Source organism: Plectropomus leopardus, chromosome 10, assembly GCF_008729295.1.
Source record: "Plectropomus leopardus isolate mb chromosome 10, YSFRI_Pleo_2.0, whole genome shotgun sequence".
Lineage (NCBI taxonomy): Eukaryota > Metazoa > Chordata > Actinopteri > Perciformes > Serranidae > Plectropomus > Plectropomus leopardus.
In genome coordinates this window covers 4,391,987-4,414,395 of record NC_056472.1, presented here as the reverse complement: position 1 = coordinate 4,414,395, position 22,409 = coordinate 4,391,987, and the positions used below count along the sequence as shown (strand labels likewise).

At 39.3% G+C, this 22,409-nt stretch overlaps 1 protein-coding gene across 19 annotated transcripts in view; it reads right to left on the bottom strand.

The window, feature by feature from the left end:
• The window catches only part of lrrfip1a (leucine rich repeat (in FLII) interacting protein 1a), a 60,037-nt gene that overhangs the window by 5,335 nt on the left and 32,293 nt on the right, over positions 1-22,409 (bottom strand). For 4 of the 19 annotated variants that reach the window (XM_042494326.1, XM_042494327.1, XM_042494332.1 and 1 more), the window contains 18 exons: positions 21,873-21,932; positions 21,752-21,793; positions 21,575-21,631; positions 21,070-21,129; positions 19,140-19,223; positions 18,489-18,533; positions 18,068-18,130; positions 16,655-16,732; positions 15,280-15,417; positions 14,263-14,289; positions 13,587-13,712; positions 11,218-11,289; positions 9,622-9,792; positions 7,686-7,778; positions 7,354-7,446; positions 7,063-7,155; positions 6,637-6,781; positions 309-3,622 (listed from right to left, as the gene is read on the bottom strand). In XM_042494326.1, coding sequence (XP_042350260.1) covers positions 450-3,622; positions 6,637-6,781; positions 7,063-7,155; positions 7,354-7,446; positions 7,686-7,778; positions 9,622-9,792; positions 11,218-11,289; positions 13,587-13,712; positions 14,263-14,289; positions 15,280-15,417; positions 16,655-16,732; positions 18,068-18,130; positions 18,489-18,533; positions 19,140-19,223; positions 21,070-21,129; positions 21,575-21,631; positions 21,752-21,793; positions 21,873-21,932 — 4,620 coding nt within the window. In that variant the 3' untranslated portion in view covers positions 309-449. Of the gene's footprint in view, positions 1-308; positions 3,623-6,636; positions 6,782-7,062; positions 7,156-7,353; positions 7,447-7,685; positions 7,779-9,621; positions 9,793-11,217; positions 11,290-13,586; positions 13,713-14,262; positions 14,290-15,279; positions 15,418-16,654; positions 16,733-18,067; positions 18,131-18,488; positions 18,534-19,139; positions 19,224-21,069; positions 21,130-21,574; positions 21,632-21,751; positions 21,794-21,872; positions 21,933-22,409 lie in introns of those variants that run through there. The other 15 variants (XM_042494343.1, XM_042494344.1, XM_042494339.1 and 12 more) reach the window with 13 other exon arrangements.

Below are 22,409 nucleotides of genomic sequence, written 5' to 3'. Positions count from 1 at the left end.
TGTAAAAGCTTGTTGGCTTGAGTCTCAGTGACAATTACCAGTAAACATTTGTGTTTTCAACAGTCCATCTCTGAAATAAATGCATGAATGACTTCTCAGAATTGTAGCATGGAACATATTGTGTGATACATGAGCTAAGAAGTATTATCCATGAAACAATAACAAAATCTGCTACCTGACATATCGAGTGCAGTACTGTCCAATAGTAAAATCTACTGTTACAGTTTACGTCCTCATCATTGCACATATTAACTCAATGAAAACTGATGTTTGGTCCTAAGGCTGTTGACATATTTGATTAAAAGAACAAACAAACTTACATTAACATTAATTTGGGAATCAAAGTGCTGCAAGGATCTGCACATATTTATTTTACAGCAGCTAAGCAAAGACTAGTAAAGGGCAGATCAAATGCTAAACAGTAAATCTTTACTATTTGGATCTATAAGCTAAGACATCTTACACTCCTCTTTGCCCTTGCCTTTGCCTTTCTTGCCGTTCTTTTTCACATCTTTCTCTGTCTGCTGTGGCTCTTTGTTGCTGGCCACTTGTTCTGCACTCTTTGGTAAATCCAAATGTTCACCCTGCAAATCGTGCATAACGGCGTCCAATCCCTCCTCTGCGGGAACAGATATCACCTGGTTTACGTCCTCTGCAACAACAGCCAGCTCTCCAACATTTAAAACCTTTCCTTCTTCTATAATGTGCTCGGGCTCCTCTGCTACACTTACTTCTTCCTCAGGCATTTGTTTCTGCTTTTCACTCATATTTTCTGCATGTTCATTTTTATCAGACAGGGCGTCCTCATGAGCTGAAGAATTTTGGTTGTCTCGAGACGTAGTATCTAGTTTATCTACCGGGGTACCCCCAGCATCCTCATGTTTCTCTTCATTGCTTTCAACTGGCTCATGCTGCCTGTTTTCACTTGACTCAGTATTACTTTGGCACAGCCCTGAACTACCACTGTTACTTTCAACTGACATGACTTCAACTCCCTCCTCAACTTCTTCCTGGTTCTGATTTTCCGGGAGACTTGCTGCAACAGCTGCCTCAATATCCATGTCATCAAAATCAAAAGACAGCCCTTCGTCAATGTCCTCTTCCTCGCTGTCTTGCAGGGTGAGTTGAGATGAATCATTATAATCAGACTTGTCTATGCTGGATTCGTGGAGTTGCTTTGTCTGACTTTGCTGTTCATTTTTGCTGCTGTTTGGTTCTGGATCTTCAGCACTGTGGTCATGCTTGACAGCAGGCCTAATTTCAGAAGTTTCTTTTGGAGAGTTTGGTGTATTTAACATGTCAATGTCTTCTTTTGTTTCAGAGGACACTTTGGACACCGCATTTGATTCAGGCATCTGATCCTCATGCCTTAATGTCTGTCCTTCTGCATCATCCAGATGTGTGGCCTGCACTTCAGTCTGCAACAGACTCTGCACAAAGTCAAATGGATCAGACTTTTTCATTAATGATGCATTGTCACAACTGACACTTTTTACGTCGTGTGAGCTTTCTGTCTCGACTAAACCCTCAGGTTCACTCGTGCCTCTCTTCAACTCTTTTTCTGTTTCGTCTGCTTTCAGCTTGGACTCATCCCCATCAGGTTTTGGAGAAAGGATACTGGGAGAAAGGGAATCCTGTTTGGCCTCTGCTCCTGGATCCTCGCCATCTCTAACTGTCTCAGTTGCTTTCTTGGGACCTTCATTGGAAAACTTGACAAGAGTGTCATCGCTGTTTAGGTTCACAGCTTCAAACAGGTCTGAGGACGGTTCAGAGCCAGACAAGCTCTTGAGAACATCAGTGAAGCCATCAGGTGAGGACTGGGATATCGACTTGTTATCTTTAATATCAGAATTGTTTGTGTATTCAGATTCAGCAGCAGCAATGTCTCCATTGCTTGGAACATGTGATTCCGCTTCAGTGTTTTCCTTATGGCTTGTTTCAAAGGAGTTTTCAGCATCATTAATGGACCCAACTTCTTCCTCTGCACTAACAATCAAACAGTTTTCTGACTCACTATGTATGACATTAGTTGAGATATCTGTTTCACTTTTAGAGTTATCTACACTAGAAGTGCACTCTTCTTCAGAACCATCTGTGCTCTCAGCACCTTTGGAGTTGTCAATAAGATCAGGAGTACCGAAGCTGGTCTCTGGAATAGGACTTGTTCTAGATTCCACTTCCTCTACCTTCTCTGTTTCCAAAGTTTTTTCCTTGTCTTGCTCATCCTTTCTTGGAGTTGTTCTAGATTCTGTGAGGGTTTCAACTTCAGAAAGGGTTTCAGTGTGTGCTGCTGCCTCTCCTGCTTCTACTGCTTCTGCAGCTTCTACTGTCTCAGTTTCCAAACTTTGTTCCTTGTTCTGTTCATCTGTAACATGATCCATGCTTACTTCCTTAGGAGTTTCAATGTGAGAAAAAGTTTCAGTCTTTGTCACTGTTTCTGCTTTTTCTGCATTCTCCATTTCCAGAGTTTGGTCCTTGTTGTGCTCATCCATACCATGATCCGCACTTAGTTCCTTAGGTGTTTCACTGAAGGAAAAGGTTTCTGATTTTTCTACGTTCTTTGTTTCCAACAATTGCTCCTTGTCCTGCTCATCAGTATCATGATCCATTCTTGATTCTTTGACTGTTTCATTGGGTGAAAAGGTTTCTGTGGGCTTTACTGCTTCTATTCCATCTACCTCCTCAGTTTCTTGACTTACCTTCTCCTTCTTAACTTGTTCCACCTTTAATTCCTTGAGGGTTGCAGTGACAGAACCGTCAAAAGGTTCTGTTGTTGGCCCATCATCTTTTGTAGCTGATTCAGTATCTATTTCTGTTTTGCCCTTTTCTTTATCTGTTTCATCTTTTTGTTGGTTCTTATCCTCCTGAGCACCCCCTTTCTTTTTGCCTCTCTTCTTCCTTTTCTTCTTTTTCCCTGAAGCAGCAGTGCCCTGAGGCTGAGATTTACTTGATATTTCCTCTGTCTCATCGTTCTCTGCCTCCCCTGCCTTATCAGGCTCTTGTTGAGGTTCAGCGCTTGATGAAGTTGGGAAGGACTCATCAGGTGAACTTTCTCTCACAACATCTCGTGCAACTTTTTGCTGAAGACATGATTCTGTGTTTCTCAAATTACTTTCCTCATCTTCCTGTTCGTTTTCTTGTTTTTCAGAAAGGTTGCTACATGATTCTCTTGTGTCATTACTTTGTATGTTGACACTACTGCTTTTTGTTTCTGTATCCCCTGAATCTGGTTTAACAGTCTCTCCTACATCTCCTCCCTCAGGTGTTTCTGTTTCTGGAGCATTTTCAGAACTTATTACAATGTTTTGAAGCCCAGGGCTGCAAACAATTATATCTTTGGCTTCTGTGAGTGATTGGACATTAATATCAACACTGAAGTCATTGCTGAGGCCTTGCTCTTCGACATTGTCTTCTTCTGTGGCAGTCTTCTTGTCTTCCAAGCATGTCTGTTGTTCCTCTGTTGGCTGTTCTTGGCTGAATGTTTCCAGAGTGGACGCACCAGCAACATTAGAGAGTGTATCAGAGTTCAAGTGATTGTCTTTGGCTCCTGTATACATTTCTTGATGCTGCTCTGGATTCACCTCTTCCTCTCCGCTACTTCCCAACCTCTCTTCTGTGTTGCCTGAGGGATCATGAAGAGTATACGGTGATAGGGTGACAAAAAATTGACTTAAGGCATGATTTTCAAAACTGTTATCTGCATGAGGAAGTGCACCAGCAGAAGCCAAGGTAAGGCAAAATACCTGATTGATTCAGTGGCCAGGAAGAGAAGTACAGAGCCGAGATGACCAAAAGAAGCACAAAAAGAGGAAGTAGAAGAAGGACAGGAGGAACACCAAAATAAAGTAAAGTCCTTTAACCCCAGCATATCAATGCGACGAAGAACGAGGTCTGAAGCCGGCAGCTCAAGGGTATACATTACAGTGCATATACAATAATGTTCCTTACACACACTATTTAAAAAGAACTCTCAATGCTTTGTACCATCAACCCTGCAGAGGCCTGTCAGCATTTACACACCTGCCTGCATGAACAGAGTTAGTCGTGATTCAGTATTAGTATGTATCACCTGAAAAAGATGCAAGAGCAACAAATTAAAAGCCAAAACATTAGGTATGAAGACAAAGCAAGGTGTTGGTGAGTTTATATGTGGAATCTAAGTTTGTGCAGGGAAGCAAGAGATCAGATAGATGTTAAAGGACAAGGCTGACATTTCTCTATAATTTTTCTTGTTGTCAACAAATTCCATGAAAAGACTAACGTGCAGAAGTCTGTCTTTTAATTGATTCCTTTTAAAGACCTAAAAACTTGATCTAAATACATCATTTTGTTTTTAATTGTTTAATTGTTTTAATTGTTTTTCATCTGTAGATTCTGTAGACAGGGGTCCAGAGCACACGCTACACACTCCATCAAAATGGAGGTCGATGAGCTGCTACTGCTGTATGCTGTGAGCACATGGAGGAGAAATAAACAGAAAACTAGAAATTCTTCAAAAACGACAGAAATCAAATACTCTTTTCAAGAGCTGTCGTCTTTTGAAGACGAGATTCATTCAACATTGAGTCAACATTGGTTTGCTGACATTCTGGCGATGGTAAAAGAGGACATCAAGACAAACCAACTTCAGAGACCCCATCTGTGCCAGAGAGCATTTGACTGAATGCCTTAGCTCAGATTACTGTTTTGTGTCATCTACAGCCCAATAATAGGTCATATAACTGTTAACAGCTGTGACTGAGACATCATACCACGTTAAAGGTTGTGCCTAAACCCCTCATGAAAGAGATAAGCTACAGTTAAGAAGCTGATATTGTAAGCATTCCTGAAACTTTAATTTGTAGCAAAATGTCCCTGAAATGTGCTGTTGACACCCAAACTGAACTATTTGAATTCAGAGGATTGGATGTAAGTTCTAAATTTGTTATGTATCCCATAAAGCATCATATTAAGGTGATGTTTTCTGATCAACAATAGTGACTTTTTTCTTTCATCTTCTTCTCCTGATAGCAGTCAAAATGACTTCCTTATAATACATACATGAGTCATCAGCACCATCTACTGGCCAAAATCTGCTGTCGTCAGGGAGACAAATCAGTTATTGATGACTGAACTCACAGGAATAAAAACAAAAAGAAAACCGAACAGTAAAATATATCACAGCGTCATACATCTTTTTCAACATAAAAATAAAAACAACAAAACATTCTGTGGTCCAAATTAGATATTAGGATCTGTGTTGGAGGTGACGTCTGAATAAGACAGATTCTGATTGGTTGTTAGTATTTCTTCTTCTGTTCATGAAATTGCTCCAAGAGTGATCCAAATGATATCATTCGCCACTTTGGTTTTAGTTAGCGCTGAAGTGTGGACTCCACCATCCACTTGAATTGGAACGATTTTTAAAACTACCTTTTTACAGTTATAGTTATCGTTCTTGGTGTGGGCAGCCCATAATACATATTTGGTGCACAAGTGAGTATTTGCAGGAGTGTAGCTCATTGATCTGTGCTTTGAATAGTTATTGGACAACACTTGTATTCCCCAGGAATGAGCCCCAAAAACCTGCAAATTACTTAACATTTCAGCACTCCTGGTTTCCTTGTCTAAAAATCAACGTTTGTTTTATTAAAGGTTTTTTTGTTAGATGCCTAAAATACAATCTATGGTTAAAACAAGCTTGAGAGACTTTTTATGTTGTCTTGCCGCAGCGGTCACGGGTTCGATTCCAGCTCCCTTTGCTGCATGTCATCCCCTCTATCTCTGAGTTCATGCTATCAATCTGTCTTATCTAATAAAGGCAAAAATGCCAAAAAATAATCTTTAAAAAAAAAGAAAAGACGTTCATGTTTTGTTCTGACATGAAATATGCAAGTAAATACTAACTCGTGAACTCTGAAACTCAGTTGTAAAAATGGCTGTTGCTAACAAGTAGCTACATGAGAGTAAAGAACATCTTCATGACAAACATGGCTTTACAGCCTTTTTGCGAGAGCATGTGTGAGAGGAATGTTAAATCATGTGACTGTGGTGTAGTTTGTTCACTGCCTGATGTTCACTTTCTGGCACTGCCTTTAGGCTGAAAAGAAAAAAGAGAAAATAAGAGCCAAAAAGGCTCTCCTGTACTGGAGAGAAAAATAAATAGGAAAGAATAGAAAGGTAGGAAGAAAAGGCAAACAGCGCAACCTTTCTATTCTTCCCTTTCTATTTTTCTCTCCAGTACAGGAGTGCCTGTGACCACTTCAAAAGACTTCTCCACCATGTTTAGATAAGCTGATTCTTTTTTGGCTCTGTTTTTTGTTTTTTTTCTCTCAAGCATTTAACCCACTGAAGTGCACCTTGTTTTACTGCAATTAACTCGACACACAGAGCAAACAAGACTCCATTCATTTCTTTTTTGCATTTTGGCTGAACAAAACAAATAAACATAAGCTTTTTGGTGAAGGAAACAAGTCATCGCTAATTAAAAAAAGAGAAATCAGGCTGACAGACAATACTTTTTTTGTGGGTTCATTGTTGATTTGAGTATTTTCATGGAATTTGTTCACAGTAAAATAAAAAGTTGCCACAGCATTTTGGAACCAAGCTTTCAAACAGCCACGCAGTAAGAGGTTAGTATTCCACAAAATGTTTTACCGAGCATGCTGTTCCCCTCTGGCGGGGAGGCTGGTGAATCCTTAGCTGGTGTAGACGCAGAGTCAGCACTGGGCAAACCATCCACTGGTGCCTCAGCAGCCTCTCCGTTGATGTTTAGATCAGGTCCCAGTACTATTCCATGTTTCTAGACAAAATAAATAAAAAGCCATTAGCTCTGCACAATGTTCAAATAAGCTGCAATCTATGCTTTTCATGTGGTTTTAAAAATGACAGTTGGAAAGACGTACACCTAGAAAATATTTGCACTTGCAATGCCTTGTTACCTTTAATAAACCTAGGAGCTGGTTTCACTTTTTAAGCTTTAGTTATCATAACAACAATATTCAAAACTTTATTTTGGAGATTCAAATTTCTCAAAACTGGACACAGCAGGTTAAAATGTGCATTCACACACTGAGGAGGTACCTTCAGAATGTCTTTCAGCTTCACCACCTCCTCTCTGAGCTCATCTCGCTCAATTCGGATTGCATCTGTGTACTCTTTCTGTCGCTCTAAGGCCTGAGCAGAGCCCCCGAGTGGCAGAGTGCAAAAGGAAGTAAAAAGAAAAGTGCACAAGAGGTGAAAGGAAGTGAAAGTAAAAAGTCGCATTCAGTTTCATGCAAAGTAGACACTGAATTTATGTTGGCAACAGTAAATGCAGAAGGTGATAATGTTGATCAGACACAAAACAGCAGGATAAGGGCTCATGGGCCGTACCCCAATCTTTTTATCCTTCCACTCCACCGTCTCCTGCAGGTCAGATATTTCTCTAACAAAACCCTCCTGTTTGATACGCAGCTGACGGATTTCCTAAACAGCAGCAAAAGGATATCAAGTTTGAGATGAAGAAAGAGAAGGCAAAAAGAGAAAAACAGTGCATGCATATAAACAGTGTGGGGGGAAAAGAAAGCTGTGAAATGTATCCCAACATGCAGCCTCTAAGTGACAAACTGAGTACAAGTCAGCTGTGTTCTTGTCTTTTTAACCCATCCATTTCTGCACCTGCGCTCTTAGTGACACATATCTCACACCGGGGGACAAATACTCACATTGAGCAGCTCTTCACTTTGTTTTAGCGTCTCTTTCATTTCATTGAACTGGAACTGGAGCACAGTGTGGGCATGTTTCTCTCGCTCGTATTCCTGTGAGGAACAAAAGACAGCTTGACAACAAATAACCTTTATTTTCATTATGAACATCTTTCTCATACACACAAAAACACATGACATCCCAGCCAAAAAGCTTCTCCCATTGCAGTCAGGTATGATGTCTTCATATGTCTGTTACGAAAACTGTTGTGAATTACATTCCCCAGTAGGCAGATCTATAAAACAAATATATTGTATGCTCTTAATACCAAAATTAACTGCTTAGCTGCAAATGTTGTAGTGTTAGAGTCAAAATGAGAAATTAAATTTGTTTTTTGTAAACTAAATCATAATAAGTTTTGCTTTGGTGTAATTACAGCACAATAATATTTATATTTACTGAATTTGTGGAAGTTTTTGTCAAAGCTGAAGAAATTCCATCAAGGTGCTATTAAGGTATCACATTCAAGAGAATGGGGCAGATGCAAGGTTACACTGACCTTGACCTTTGAACACCAAAATGTAATCAATTCATTGTTGAGTACAAGTGTATGTTTGTGGTAAAACATTGATTTTCAGCAGGATAGATTACTGCAACAGTCTCTTTGTAGGCCTTTCAAAACAAGCTGTTTAGCAACTTCAGCTTATTCAGAATGCTGCTGCGAAGGTCCTGACAAAAACCAGCAAATATGACCACATTACTCCAGTTCTAAAATCCTTACACCAGCTACCTGTCACTCAGAGAATTGATTTTGAAACTCTCTGCTTGTGTATATATCACTATGGCTCAGCGCCAAAATATATCTCTGACATGCTTGAGACATATGAACCCTCAAGGACCCTCAGGACATCAGGGGCCAGACTACTGAGCGTCCCAAGAGTCAGAACTAAACACGGTGAAGCAGTTCTTTGTTATCATGCAGCACAAACCTGGAATGACCTTCCACATGATGTCAGACAAGCCGCGATTCTGACCACTTTTAGGTCAAAGCTAAAAATGTTTCTTTTTTTAAACTGCTTACCCCACCAACTAATGACTGCAAACTTATTTTAAACTTCATTTTAAATCTTTTTAAATTATCCTTTTATCTTTGCATCGCTTGTCTGGACTTTTGCCATTTTTAAATAATGATTTTTATTTACTTTTTTAAAAAAATCATTTGGTAATTAAATTTACCTTTTAGATTATATCTCTGCCCTTAATGTAATTCTGTTTCCGTTATTATTCTATTAACTTTTATTGCTCTGTAAAGTACTTTGAATTGTCCGGTTGTATGAAATGTGCTATAAAGCTGTCTTGCCTTGCCTCAATTTGAAGAAATTCCCTCTGGATGTTTATAATATATCATATTAAAAAGAATGAGTAACATGTGGGCACAGTGACCTTGACCTTGGACCACCAAAATCTACTTTTTATTTAATAGTTTTAAGAGAAATAGACAGAAAAGACATACACAATATGCAGCTTAAGCATGACTTAGCTTGCATATATTATGTATTGAAAAATAGTTTCACACAAGCATAGGTATACACCTCTGGTAATTTATCCGCACCATTCCATTATTTGTGGTGGAGTTGGTTTCAGCTGTTTTTTGTTGTTGTAGTTAATCAGTCAATTTGCTCAAGCTTCAAGGGTTTAAATACTCCATAAATATAGAAAAGTAATGTCTTAAAAGTTTTCAGTGGGCTAAGTAAGTATCAGGTCTCTGTATGATTGTTTTCATTTCAATGGCTGTGTGAACAGCAGAGCATCACGCTCTGGGTCCTGCATAAAGATGGCTGAGATGTTGTGGAAACCAGCTTACATGAAAAAATGACTGCAAACCTTCATGCTAGCAAAGAGCAAAGTAAAACAAATAATATATGGCCTGACTCTAAAATTGTCTGCCTGCCTTACCTTGACTTTCTCCTCAAATCCCCGACGAGACTCAGCCAGCAGCTCCTCCAGCTCCATGAGTGAGTCCTTGAGCGTGTCCACCTGGTACATCAGGTTGTTTTTCTCGTTATCCAGCTGGGCGTTGGACACCATGGCCTTACGATACTTCTCCTCCACTTCTACTAATGCATCCTGATGTCGGGACATAAGGAGAAGAATAAAATAAGTGCTGGCTCAGATATAAAATGGCCTCAAAACTGTAGATTCAAACTTTCTATCCAACAGAGCAGGTACACTATGTTTGGAGTAACAGGTGAATGCAGCTGGCAAAGAGTCCAGACAATGCAAGAAGGTATATGATGCCAGTTTGTCTACCAGTAACTCAAAACTGTAAGCTGCTAAGTGGAAATTTAAGTCAAGAAGTGCAAGCTAACACACACACACGCACACACACACACGAATGCAACATGCAGATGCAACTTTGCAGTTAGATCAACAGTTAGCAAAAGATAGAAAACATCTGCCCACAGCAAAATAAATGAGAAATAATGCCTTTCATATTTACATACTTGAGCCTTAGAGAAGAACTGGAGTTTTACTACTGTCAATGTGTCTGGGACACATTTTTCCTAAAATACTCCATGAATATTTCTTTATTTGAATTTCTATTCAAAGGCCTTTAGAGTTATCACATTGTTCAGTGTTTTTATTTATTTATTTACTGAGGAAAAGGTCTCGTAAGATAAGACATTTCTGGACTGGGGGGACTTTTTTCAGAATTCCGAAAATTGCTCTTTTGTTTGTGTTCACACTGTAAAAGTAGGAATGATGGCAGTAGGAATGATGGCAGTCCTATTTTAAAGTAGATACCCTCCCAGGACAAGAGGTACCACGTAAGTGGTGAATTATCCAGACATAGGTTTACTGAGTGAACACAGTCACTGCAACACAGGCAAATCTCATTTTTTAAAAACCAGTTAGCCGTGTAAACAGCAGACCGCACAAAATGCAAACAATGGTTTGTTTTAAACCCAGAATTTCAACCACCAAATTCCAGTTAGTTCACTCTTGAGTCCAAAAGCAGGTTTGTACCAAATCTGAGAACACTCCCTTAAGGCCTTCCAGAGATATTGCTTTATGAGAATGAGACGGATGCAAGGTCACAGTGACCCTGACCACCAAAATCTAAATCACTTCATTACTGAGACCGAGTGAACATCTGTACAACATGTGATTATGACTTTTCAAGTGAGAGTAACATTGCTTTACCAAATGCTGTCCTGCTTACATTATGTCACTTCAGTAGTCCTATTAATGGTGTAAATGTAAACAGAGAAAAAGCTCTAAAAGTATGTAGCTCCAAGGGGATCTCCACCTAAGGCAGCTCCTCTCAGGAGTCCCCAGAACTGTTTGGTCTGACAACACCTATAGAAACCCAACTATTTGCTGTGCCTTTTGGGTAATAACAGCAGAGAGCTGGTCACACATATTACTGCATTTTTGACCCACTTAAGTATTATCACCAAGTCTAAAATAACCACAGAAAGTTAGAGACACCAAACTTATTAGTTCATAGTGAGTCTAAAGGTAGGCATTCTGCGGGTCTCAGGCTTATACCTTCACTTCTTTTAGGTTCTGTGTGTACTTGGTTTCCACATCTTGAATCTGATCCTTCAGTTCGTGAATCTCCTGGTGAAGAGTGCGGCAGCGGTGAGCAGAGAAGCGCAGTGTGACAGCATCAGAAGAAGTGAAGCACAAAGTTTGGTGATAATGACAACAGAAGCACAAGTGTTTGCAGAGAGAATGAAAACAGCATGACAGCACTGAACTTAATAGAAGAACAAAGAGTAGATCAAAGCTGTTAATTCGCCATATCTGTCCGTTGCAAATAGTCCTTTCTGTATTGTATGTAACTTTTCAGAGGACAAGATTAAGATCCAGTTTATGCTTTCATGAAGCATGTCTCGGTAGAGAAATGACTCTTCTACACTGGATTTGGCACCATGTAAGTACCGACGTTTCTGCTCTAACAGAATACAGCAGAAATATTTCTGTTATTAAAATAGGTTTTTATATCTGAGAAACAGTGTTAAGATTTAGTTTGTACACATATTCAATATATACGAACACGCTTCCACAAGTCTGGACTGAGTCATCTTGTACACTGGTCAAAACAGTATATGTGAAAGAGGGTTAACCAAAAATGTCTCCATGACAAAGAATTGAAGATCCCAAAATATTAAGAGAATTAAGGGATAACAACATTCTCTAAATGTTTTAAATTCTCAATGGGTCAATAATTATTATTATTATTAATTATGGGTAAAATAACAATCAATTTTGCGCAATTAAGTAATGAATAATTATTGTTGAAGCTGAAACTGTGATCTCAATTAAATGACTGACAAATGTCTGCAGCCATGTTCAGTTTTGAAGTAAATGTTTCATATAATACACACATTAAAAGTATGACATTTACAAATTCTTATTTTCTGAGTGATTGTCTTCATAAACTCTAGTTTTAAAAATGATTTAGTCTAGCAGCTTGGTCAGTGGCCCTGCACTTCCAGCTGTGGTGCTCTAGGTAGCCCTCTAGTGTCAGTTTTGGATGCTCGGGGACAGTACATTAATGTCTGCGCTCTGCTGCAAAGATGGTCTTTTCATAAAACTAGGTAGTCCGTGCTGTAGAAACATGCAAGTACTTTTAAAGCTGGTGTCATCTGAACAGAGGAAAAGGACTGCGGCATTCGCTCTTGCTCAAGAGCTAGAAAACCAACAACTGACAGACTGCACTGTGCTACAATAATAATAATCGCTGTATGTAGGTGACGTAATGCAAACTCATCCGCTTGACACAGCTGGAGTTTGAGTTTCAGCAAGGGGGGGTCTCTCTTGATCCACTTCTATACTCTTTGTGTCCCTGGTGGCAGCATGTGTGATGCATACAAAAGTATGCCTTTGGGTCCAGCAAGAGCCCAAAAACCATCAAAATGCCAGCAACTAAGAGGTTTTGCATCATCCAGCAGAGTTAACCTCAGTTCATTTACACATACTACTTAGTGTTATGATACAAACTAGTTGAAAATCAATGCATTATGCCTTTAACCCTTTGAAACCTGGAGCAATGTCACTTTTCTTGTACTGCTTTCAGACACCGTTCACAATAACAATAACTATACAATAACTGACAACAATGTTTAACCCTTTGAATCCTGAGCAAATTCAGGCAGTGTCTTTCAAAAACATGGGAAAAAGACAATGAGCAATTTGGTACTAAATTTTTCATTAAGGACATTATTTTAAAAAAGCCGGGGAAAAACGTCTGAGTAAAAAAGAAAACAGCAAGGGAAGAACTACATTTATAATTATTATAATTACACATTTATTAAATTATGGTTGACAATTGACAAGTTTTTAAAAGTGATCTCTTTGCTTTTTTTTTTTTAAACTTTGTTTCTTACGAATTATCATACGAGTCATTTCTTCTTCTGTTGCTCAATGACTTCTTCCCATGTTTTTGAAAGAAATCAAGCCAATTTGAAATAAACCTGAGCCAAATTGCACAGGTTCCAAAATAAATGTCTGTGGGTTGTGGTTTAGGATAAAATAACTACATTTATCACATAACTTCAGGTACATGGGATAATGCGTATGTTGAGTGACATATGTGACGTCATACAGGTGTCACGTGATGTTTACTACATTTTTATTTGGAAAGAAAACAAACCTGTGCTTGACCCATCTGCCTCCCTCCCACCCTGCACGGACTCACTCTTTAAACTGGAGTAAGTGGACAGCCTGGAGCGTCTTAGACACATGTGAAAATGCTGACTTGTGCGTTGGTATCACACTCCTACAGCCGCTGACCAAGCTGCCTAAATGACTCCCTGGGGTTGATAACAGGATGGTATGATACCTAACGAAAACCACATTCCAAAAGGAAACGTCCTCTCTGTCTGTGGGAAGCGACATCTCCTCAACATTACCTTGATTTCTCGTATAGACGTCTCTGCATCTACAGTTAGAGCAGTTTCGCCACTTCCTCTCCGTGAGGAAGTCCCGCCTAAGGACGTAAGGGTCGCTGCTGTTAAGGCAGAAGCTGCCCGAGATCCCTGAGGAAGAAGAACAGTATACTTCAAAAATGTTTTCTGGTACTCTTTAGCACAAAAAAAGCATGTTACAACACACACACACTCGTTATTTAATAGCTGTTGTCACTTTAACCCTTTGAAACCTGGATCAACATCACTTTTCTTGTGCTTCATTCAGACACCTTTCACGAGTATTTAAACCATCAGAGGTTTAAATCTGAGCAAAATGGTTGGATTTCTTTAGAAAACATGGGAAGGCCAACGTCGCAAGTAATATCCTGCAAATTGCATGAAATTAGCAGATTTTGGAAATTATTTAAAAATAAGGAAAAATTCCAGTAAACGCTATTTACAATGATTAATTATACACTGGAATTATGTGAAAGAATTATTATTAGTTTTCAAACATTTTTGACACATAATTTCCATTTTTGTTTTTTTCAAGTTCTTCTCAAGCTGCTCCTTGCCTTCCTCCTGTTTTTGAAAGAAATTAGGCTCATTTGCTCAGGTTTCAAAGGGTTAAGCATCTCGAATGACTAAATGACTGCATTTGGTGGTATGATGTACTCACCTTCTCAAGATAATCTCTGTCCTCCACCTGTTGAGACAAAATAAAAACAGTCAAAGCAAGCAGAGGGTGATGTCCAGGCCACAGGGCCCAGGAGACGAACTAAGGAAGGAAAGAAGAAAGTCCACAACAGGCTGCTCAGCAGAGACCGGATTTACTTCACATCTCTGAATAAATTGCCACAGAGACCAAATAAAACTTATTCCAATCTGCTCTCTGCTCATGAACATACTACACAAAACTTTGCAAATAATTAGTAGGGGAGGCGTCAAGACTCCAGAAAATAACCCTATGAAACCTGGAGCAACAGCTCTTTTCTTCTTTAGCATTTAGACGCCTTTCACAAGTTTTTAAACCTTTGAACCATGAGCAAATTGGTGAAATTTCTTTTCAAAACATGGGAAAAAAGTTAATGAGCAACTTGGTAATAAATGTTTTACAAAACTGTAGAATTATATAGAAAAACGGTATGGAAAAAAGTAAAAAAAAAAAGAAGAAGAAAAAATCTAAGGGAAAAAAAATCATCATAATGACATATTTATTTAAAATCTCAAAAACCTTTCCAGGTCACTTTATTTTATTTATTTAATATTTAATATTACTTACTGTAGTTTTCAGGTAATTTCTTTTTGTAATTTAAGCTAATTTCTTGCAAAAGTTTGGGTCATTTCTCTTTCATGGCTCAAATCAGGCCAGTTTGCTCAGATTGCAAAGGGTTAAAATAAACACAAATTAACAAAAAAAAAAAAATATGAGTCTGATACGGTATTCCATTCAACAACAGACCTTGTGTTAAAACAACGCTTCAAACAACAGGCCATCTTTAGTTTTCACTTCCTGCCACACACACAAAGACCTCCTGCCACAAGACAGACTGGTCTCCACAGTGAGCCAACACACAGATTAACCTCTGACACAAACACAGCACACAGAACAATCAGCCCTGCTTGTCGGCTAAAGTGCACACAAAGGAAGCACAAGTGGCACAAAAAAAACAACCAGGCAAGGAACTCAGCTCACATCACAGCCGCGGCCTCCTGCGGGTGCAAAGCGACTCACGTCTGAAAAGTCAGGAATAGTAACATCGTCCAGGTCTCGGGGGAGGCCGCTGCTGCTGGCTGTGCTCCTCAAAAAACTGGCAACAGAGCCGCAGTTGTCCTACACCGGCCACCAGGGGGCGAAACACAACAACAAAGAGGCCAGACGCAGCTGGTCAACACTTACTAAAATAAGCCATTATACATCATTACATGCACCTGAAAGAAACCTAGAAAACTTACATAAATTGCTTATTTTTATGTCAGAAGATGAGAAACACGAGGAAATTTAATTTTGAGCACCAGTTTGCTTGGACTGCATCACAGCAGATGTGTATATCAGTGATCGGTGTCAAACTGTGGAATTTATTTTACTAAATTGGTGTTGTAAAAATATTTTTTTGTTTCAAAAGATGTATAGAGACAAAATAATTAGACTATAAGAGGCTATCGTGCTATATCTGTCCCCTTAAGAGTGGTATATGGCTCTTGATTTTTCTATGTATTTTTTTCTCTCTCTTATTACAAACGTTTATTTATTTATTCAATGTTTAAAAGGGACATAGCATATAAATGAACATCAGTAAAAGCTAGTTAACAGTTATATTTAAGAAACAGCATTTGACAGACCATCTACTTCTTTTGTGTACACATGTTTTGAGAAATGGGCAGATAATGTATCTAGTTTGTCAGTCATGGTGACTCCTGAGTCAAAAATACAAGATATAACCAAGTACAAGGTTCATTCTGATAAAGCAGACTGGTCCTTCAGCTGGTAGAAAATAAATCAGTGGATATCTAAGTCCAAAAAGAATATTTTGGCACAGTTATTATTTTTTTTTTAAATTCCACCCTCAACTTAAACTGACTGTTGCCACAGCCTTGTGACAGATGGTGGCAGTGAACCGGACTGATGAGCACACACTCAGCATACTCACATTTCAGAGTTATATTTCAGGCATTCATGTGATTTTCTGAACCTGCCTGACCAGCAGAGAGTTCAGCGCTATAGTACATGGCTTGCAAACATTACAAATAAAACACTGACATCATGTAACAACTGTGCTGTATACAGGTCCACCAGGAAATACCTGCTTGCATTCTGCACACAGAACAAATACAATTTTTTCCAAATTCTGCAAACTGTGCCAAGTCTGAGTCACCATAACATCCAGGTTGAACAAGTCTATAATGATTACAAATCCTCAAACAATGAATCATAAACCAAATGTTGTAGTGTCAAGTGCATAATGGCTGTCAAAGACCTGTGCTGTGTTTATAAAGCGTCATGTATAAGTGTGCTGACTCAGTTTAAACCCCGGGGTTGGTAGCAGGGTGTCTGGGGAGTGAAGGCTCACCACTGGGCTGGCGCGGGCTGAACTGGCCCTGGAGGAGGCTCTGGAGCCGGAGCTGCGATAACTAGTGTACTCTAAAGGCTGCAGAGAAAACACAACTTTATGCTTCTGTCTGCACATGGAGGCAACAAGCATGCACATAATCTAACTAATGGTGCAAGCACATGCTGGAGAGGACTGATAAGCACATCACCATCAACTCAATGCAGAAGTATATCCCATTTTAATAACTCATGAAAATTCAACTTTGTTTCGAATTAGAATTATTATACAATTGCATAAAAATCCAAAATTATTACCATCAGGGTTTCCCGTAAAATTCATTTATGTGTGGCGGCCCGCTACGACTATAAAATCTGCTGCCACAAATAGATTTTCTATTTTTGGAGTTGGATCGTTCATAAGGAGTGCTGTTTGAAATATATACACCGTTCAATTATTGATTGCATCACACTCTGGGACCACATAGCGTACTCTGGGCACAGGCAGAGCAGCAGAATGTCAGGTACATTAAAAATGAAACTTAACCATTTGTTCTGCAGAATCTAAAAGTTTGCATTCACTTCTAGCAGGGGCTCCTCTCATTCATCAATCTAATCCGACCATCTCTGATTGGATCAATTTATCAATCATTCAGGATAAACAGGAAGGAAATCTAGGCACTCGAAAAATGTGAAAAATATGAAAAACGTGGAAGACAAGGAATTACATTGAAAAGCCTTTATTATAGAGGCCAAATCATAAAAAAGCCAATATGTTTCAACCACTACCAGTCTTTGTCAGGGCTTTGAAAATAAAGACTGGAAGTGGTTGAAATATGTTGGCTTTTTAAAAAATGATTTAGCTACTATAATTAAGGCTTTTTAATTAATTCTCCCCCCCCCTTTTTTTTTTTTTTTTGGAGTGTAAGGTTTTCCTTCCTGTTTATTTCCGTTTTCCAGGAGCACCCGCCACAACTATTTGAGCCATGTTTAATCAAAGCCTACAGAGCAACCAGCCACCAACCATCCATCCTGCAAGTCACAAACTGTTGCTGAGGAAAAAATAACATTATGGAGAAATCCCCCTGCATTGCATTCGCAGACATGCAAATACGTCAGGTTTTAGAGAGGGGACGGAGAATGATACAACGGGACACACATGCATAACCTCTCCCCTCTCCACCCTCACATGCATTCTAATTCTGTGAAAACACTGCCCATGCATTCGCAAAAGTAGTCAAAATATGGTCTTGTTGTGAGAATAAAACTAAAGCAAAATCCACTCGTGACCTATTCCATTATTTCACACTAGATTCACACTAATTTTGAAATTATTTGCACTCTTCTCATAACTGTTAGTTTTATTGATCCAGAACACAAACCACCTCTCACACTTTCCACTTTCAACAAGGCTGCAGTTCCAAGAAAATCTTACAATAGAGCTGGAGCTGGTGACTCGCCGTGACCCGCTGCAGAGACTGTCTTCATATAAGGAGCTCTGCACAATGTGACATGTCACACAAACACATACAGTGTAAGTAAGAGGTATGCTCATGCCTCAGCAGCGTGAACCATGACGTTTTTGTGTTATTATTACATGTTTTTCTACAGCACGCCCTGCCGTTAGTGCCTGATATGTGGCTCCAGTCAGAACTGAAAAGTACAGTGACTGATGTCAGTGCTCGGTGACATTAAAAAGTGATCAAGCTTTTCACTTCAGGCCCTAAACTTTATCATCATCCTTTACAAGACAAGCAAGTTTCAAGTGTTATTGAGAAGGCTGGTGTGTGATGTAGTTTAACACTGCGTGGAAGTACAGTGGGTTAAAAAATAAGCTGAAAATAATTGGAACCAACCCTACGATGGAGCTGCTGGGTGATGTGACTGAGTGACCTGCAGAACTGAAACACAGGAAGTCACAAGCTTACCAAGGTAGCAGCTTGGAACAGTTTGTGAAAAAAACTTGATTTATTCTTGTAGAAAAAAAAATTCTCTTGTCCCTCCCCACAAAGAGGCAGAAGTGCATTGTGGTCAGAGTTAGTACAGCTTGCAGCAAGTAGATAAGACTTCAGTGCCACTGAGAATGACATTTAAGAATGATTTCACTATGACCAAAATCGGAGGGGAATGGAAAAAAAAACAACTTCTTAGGTTTAGGGAGAGTTTTTGCCCAAATGTTTGCTGAAATCTAAAACATGACTCCTGGGTGACAGCAATGCAAGTGCTATTCTGTTAATTTCTCTCTCTCTCTTTTTTTTAAGTTACTTATTATTTTAAGTTGTCAGAAAAAAGATTAATAAAATCATACCTTTTAAGAAAAATTAAAATCAATTTAAGTCATTATAAGACACATTAAGGTCTTATTTTTAGTTTGATTAATTAAATGCCTTTTAAGACTTGTTAAGGATCCTCAGGAACCCTGGTTGCAGCTATAAAGCAATGACAAAAATTGTTTTCCTGCAGGTGTTTACAGTATGCGTCTGTCTGTCATTCTTCTGTGTACAGACCTGGAAACCATTGAAAGTTGAACCTGGGTTTCTGGAGGAGGACAGACCATTGAAGCTGTACAAGTCAGAGGAAGCGTATGAGGCCTGAAATGAGGAAAGCGGGGAGAAAGGAGCAAGAGTAACGAGCCAAGAGAAGGAGGGAGATAGAAATGAGGAAAAAAGGAAAGATCATCTTATAAAAGTTGCCCAACTCTTCATACTAAGAATAACCGACATCTGTAAACAATGTATCCAAAGTATGCAATTAAACAGGGGCAAGTGAAGATCACTGTTGTATAAAAGTCTAGCAGGTCACAAACCCACACATGCACAAACCTATTAAACTTTCATTTTAAGCTGCAGCCAAGCATTTACACTTGTGGTTTTTAACCCATTGTGTCTAATTGACTAATAGAGACAAAAGATTTATACCAGTCGAATCAGATTTGGCTGTTCAATATGAATATTCAACAATTAGCTTTGTTTTTTCCACATAAAGTTTTTAAGTTGAACAGGGCTCAGCAGGACATCCAGTCTGCCAGTAGAGTTCACGTAAAATTTTAAACAAGCTAACAGCGCCAAAGACCGGTTGTTAATGTGCGCAACATTTTTTGCTGGCACTAGATATTATAAAAAAAGCAAGAGACTGTATTGTATTAAGTTGCGGTGAACTGTAAATTCACCTCTTCTCAGTATAAGGTCTCTCCTCCTCTGTGTCACTACCTGCATGTCTGCAACTCTCTGTACCAAAGATTAACGTGAAATAAAAGAGCCCTCACTCTGCAGCAAAATCTGAGGACCCAAACACCCCCGGATGTAAACTGCACAGAAAAAGAAACTGCTTAAATTACAGCAACCTCAGTCGACTGAGGGTTTCCGTATGATGATTTGAATCTCCGACTTCCGAGGGGCAGTCCTACAATTTACTTCTACTAAAAGCGCCTCTTTGCCAATGACAAGCTCAATTTGCTAAGTGTTATTATAAGTGTGACGACATTATGGACAAGACCCTACAGAGAAATGAACTCTACTTTTCACTAATCATTTCTGTTTATTAGTGAGTGTATGTGTGTGTGTAAGCAAAATGAGAAGTCTTGCTCTGAAATCTCACTGTCTTTTCTACACTGTCAAAATAAGATATACTCAGCCATGACACTGAAAATCTTTTAAATAAGACTAAGCTACACATTGTTTACTTCAACACAACAAACTCTTCCTGGCACTCCTTTCTCAAATTCTCACCGACTTTTCTACCGTTGTCTTTCCTGTAACTAATCACAGTGAGACACAATAACAAACCGACCAGAGAAAGGTTGTTATCAGACACTTAGAATAACAATCTGAGCCTGTCAGTGGCAAAAACAAGCACTTTTAATGCACGTAAATGGAAAGTGCACAAGGGATTACATTGTAGCCTGTTTTGCTCAATAATGCACCAATTTAAGAAATTAGAGTCTCCATTAATCACTTAAAAATAGTCCATGCTGAAAAATACCAAAGTTTCCCTTTAATGGGCCATTCTCAGGAAGAGTTTAATGATGTATCTCTGGAAGTCAGAGGTTGAGTGTTGCTTGTTTTTAACACAGAGAACAGACGGGCAAACATCATGCTTGCTAAATGGCTGAAGAGACAAAGAAAAGATTGTTGCAACCCAGAAGTCAACACAGACTTACATCAAAACATGCCAAAGTACTGACTCCACTGTGACGAGACATCTCAGGGAAATAGAGCACAAATACTCCACAACAATAAGGAAGTCTAATAGGAGCAAAAGTACACACACCTACATACAGTATATTGTTCAGAACACCACAGGAGGGTAGTGAGCAGATGATTACACAATTTATTCTGTTAATGAACACAACTTCAGACAATAAGAGAAAGCGTGCACCAAAAGTGATTAGTGGTGTGAGAAAAACTCCTGTACAGTCTCCAGTACAGTGCCACCCACCGGCTGCAGGTCTAATCTGGATGCACGAGACCCCCGGGGGTCTTCACTTAGTCTGGAGCTCTGAGGGTTGGGGAGCACAGGTGACAATATCAAACACCTCAAAAACTGCAGCTGACAGCACACAGCTCTGTTTCAGCATCACCAAGGCTCAACTTACTGACACATCACCATGCTGTTACAATATAATCAAACATAGCTGTTGTCTTGGAAACTTGTCCTTCATGGAAGTAGGTTAAAAATATGTCAGAGGTAGAAATAATAAGGTAAAATCACAGAAGCTGGTTATCAAGCCAAGTAATATCAGTACAAATCTCCAGGGGTCGTATAAATAAAATGTTAGCAAAGTTTCACTCTGCTAATCCAATACATGCACAATAGTGTCAACAGAACAAGAACCCAGCAACACAATGCAACCGCCTCTGGTTAATCACACCAAATATCTGACATTTTGGTCAATAACTGCACAGCTTTTCAGCAATGAGGATTTGAGGGGGCCAACACGCACCGTTAGGTCTAGCCTGGAGGAGCGAGACACTCGACTTTCATCACTGAGTCTTGAACTCTGACAGCATGACAAAGAGAAGGCTCATGAGTGACAGGTCATCTAGAGATTTGCAAACACACCCTTATTCTGCAAGCAGAGCAAACGTCTGCACAGTCAGTTCAACACACAGCTACTAACCCGGCTGGATATGACACTGTAGTCATCATCGTAGCCATTCCTCTGAGGAGAAAGAACACGAGTGAGATAAACTGAAGCGTTTTCTGTGGGGGCCACTTGTGCATTTACAGGTTTTACATACATCTTTGTCTTTGTGTTTATGCTTCTTCTTTTTCTTTGACTTCTTAAGTGACGAGGAGTCCTTAGAGCGAGAGAAAGAGAGGGAGCGAGAACAGTAAAGGGTGAAAGCACTTAATCTGGATAATTCCCTTTCTCACCCAAAATACATTCATTGTTTGCACAGCACACATAAATAAAAATATGTAGATCATGGTACACTCAGTAACAACATTGTTATAACTGTTACGCTTCATAATAAAAATCCAAGCAACACATGACATATATGGGCCCTTTCCACTGGCCAGACAGGTGAAAAGCATATAAAAAGTTAATTGACTAAATAAAGTCGACAGACTCACTGAGCCCAATCTCGCAGGTGTAGTACGCCCGGGAGAATGATTAGAATGAAGAATTTTTCCACATTACACAGCATAGCCAAAATGGCACTTAGTATTTTGAGACATAATAACAGAACCTAAAATAGCGTGGCCTGTGTTTTGCTTGGAGCATGGCGGCTCTAACAGTTCTGTTAGTTGAAATCAAATCAGACTCAATCCAA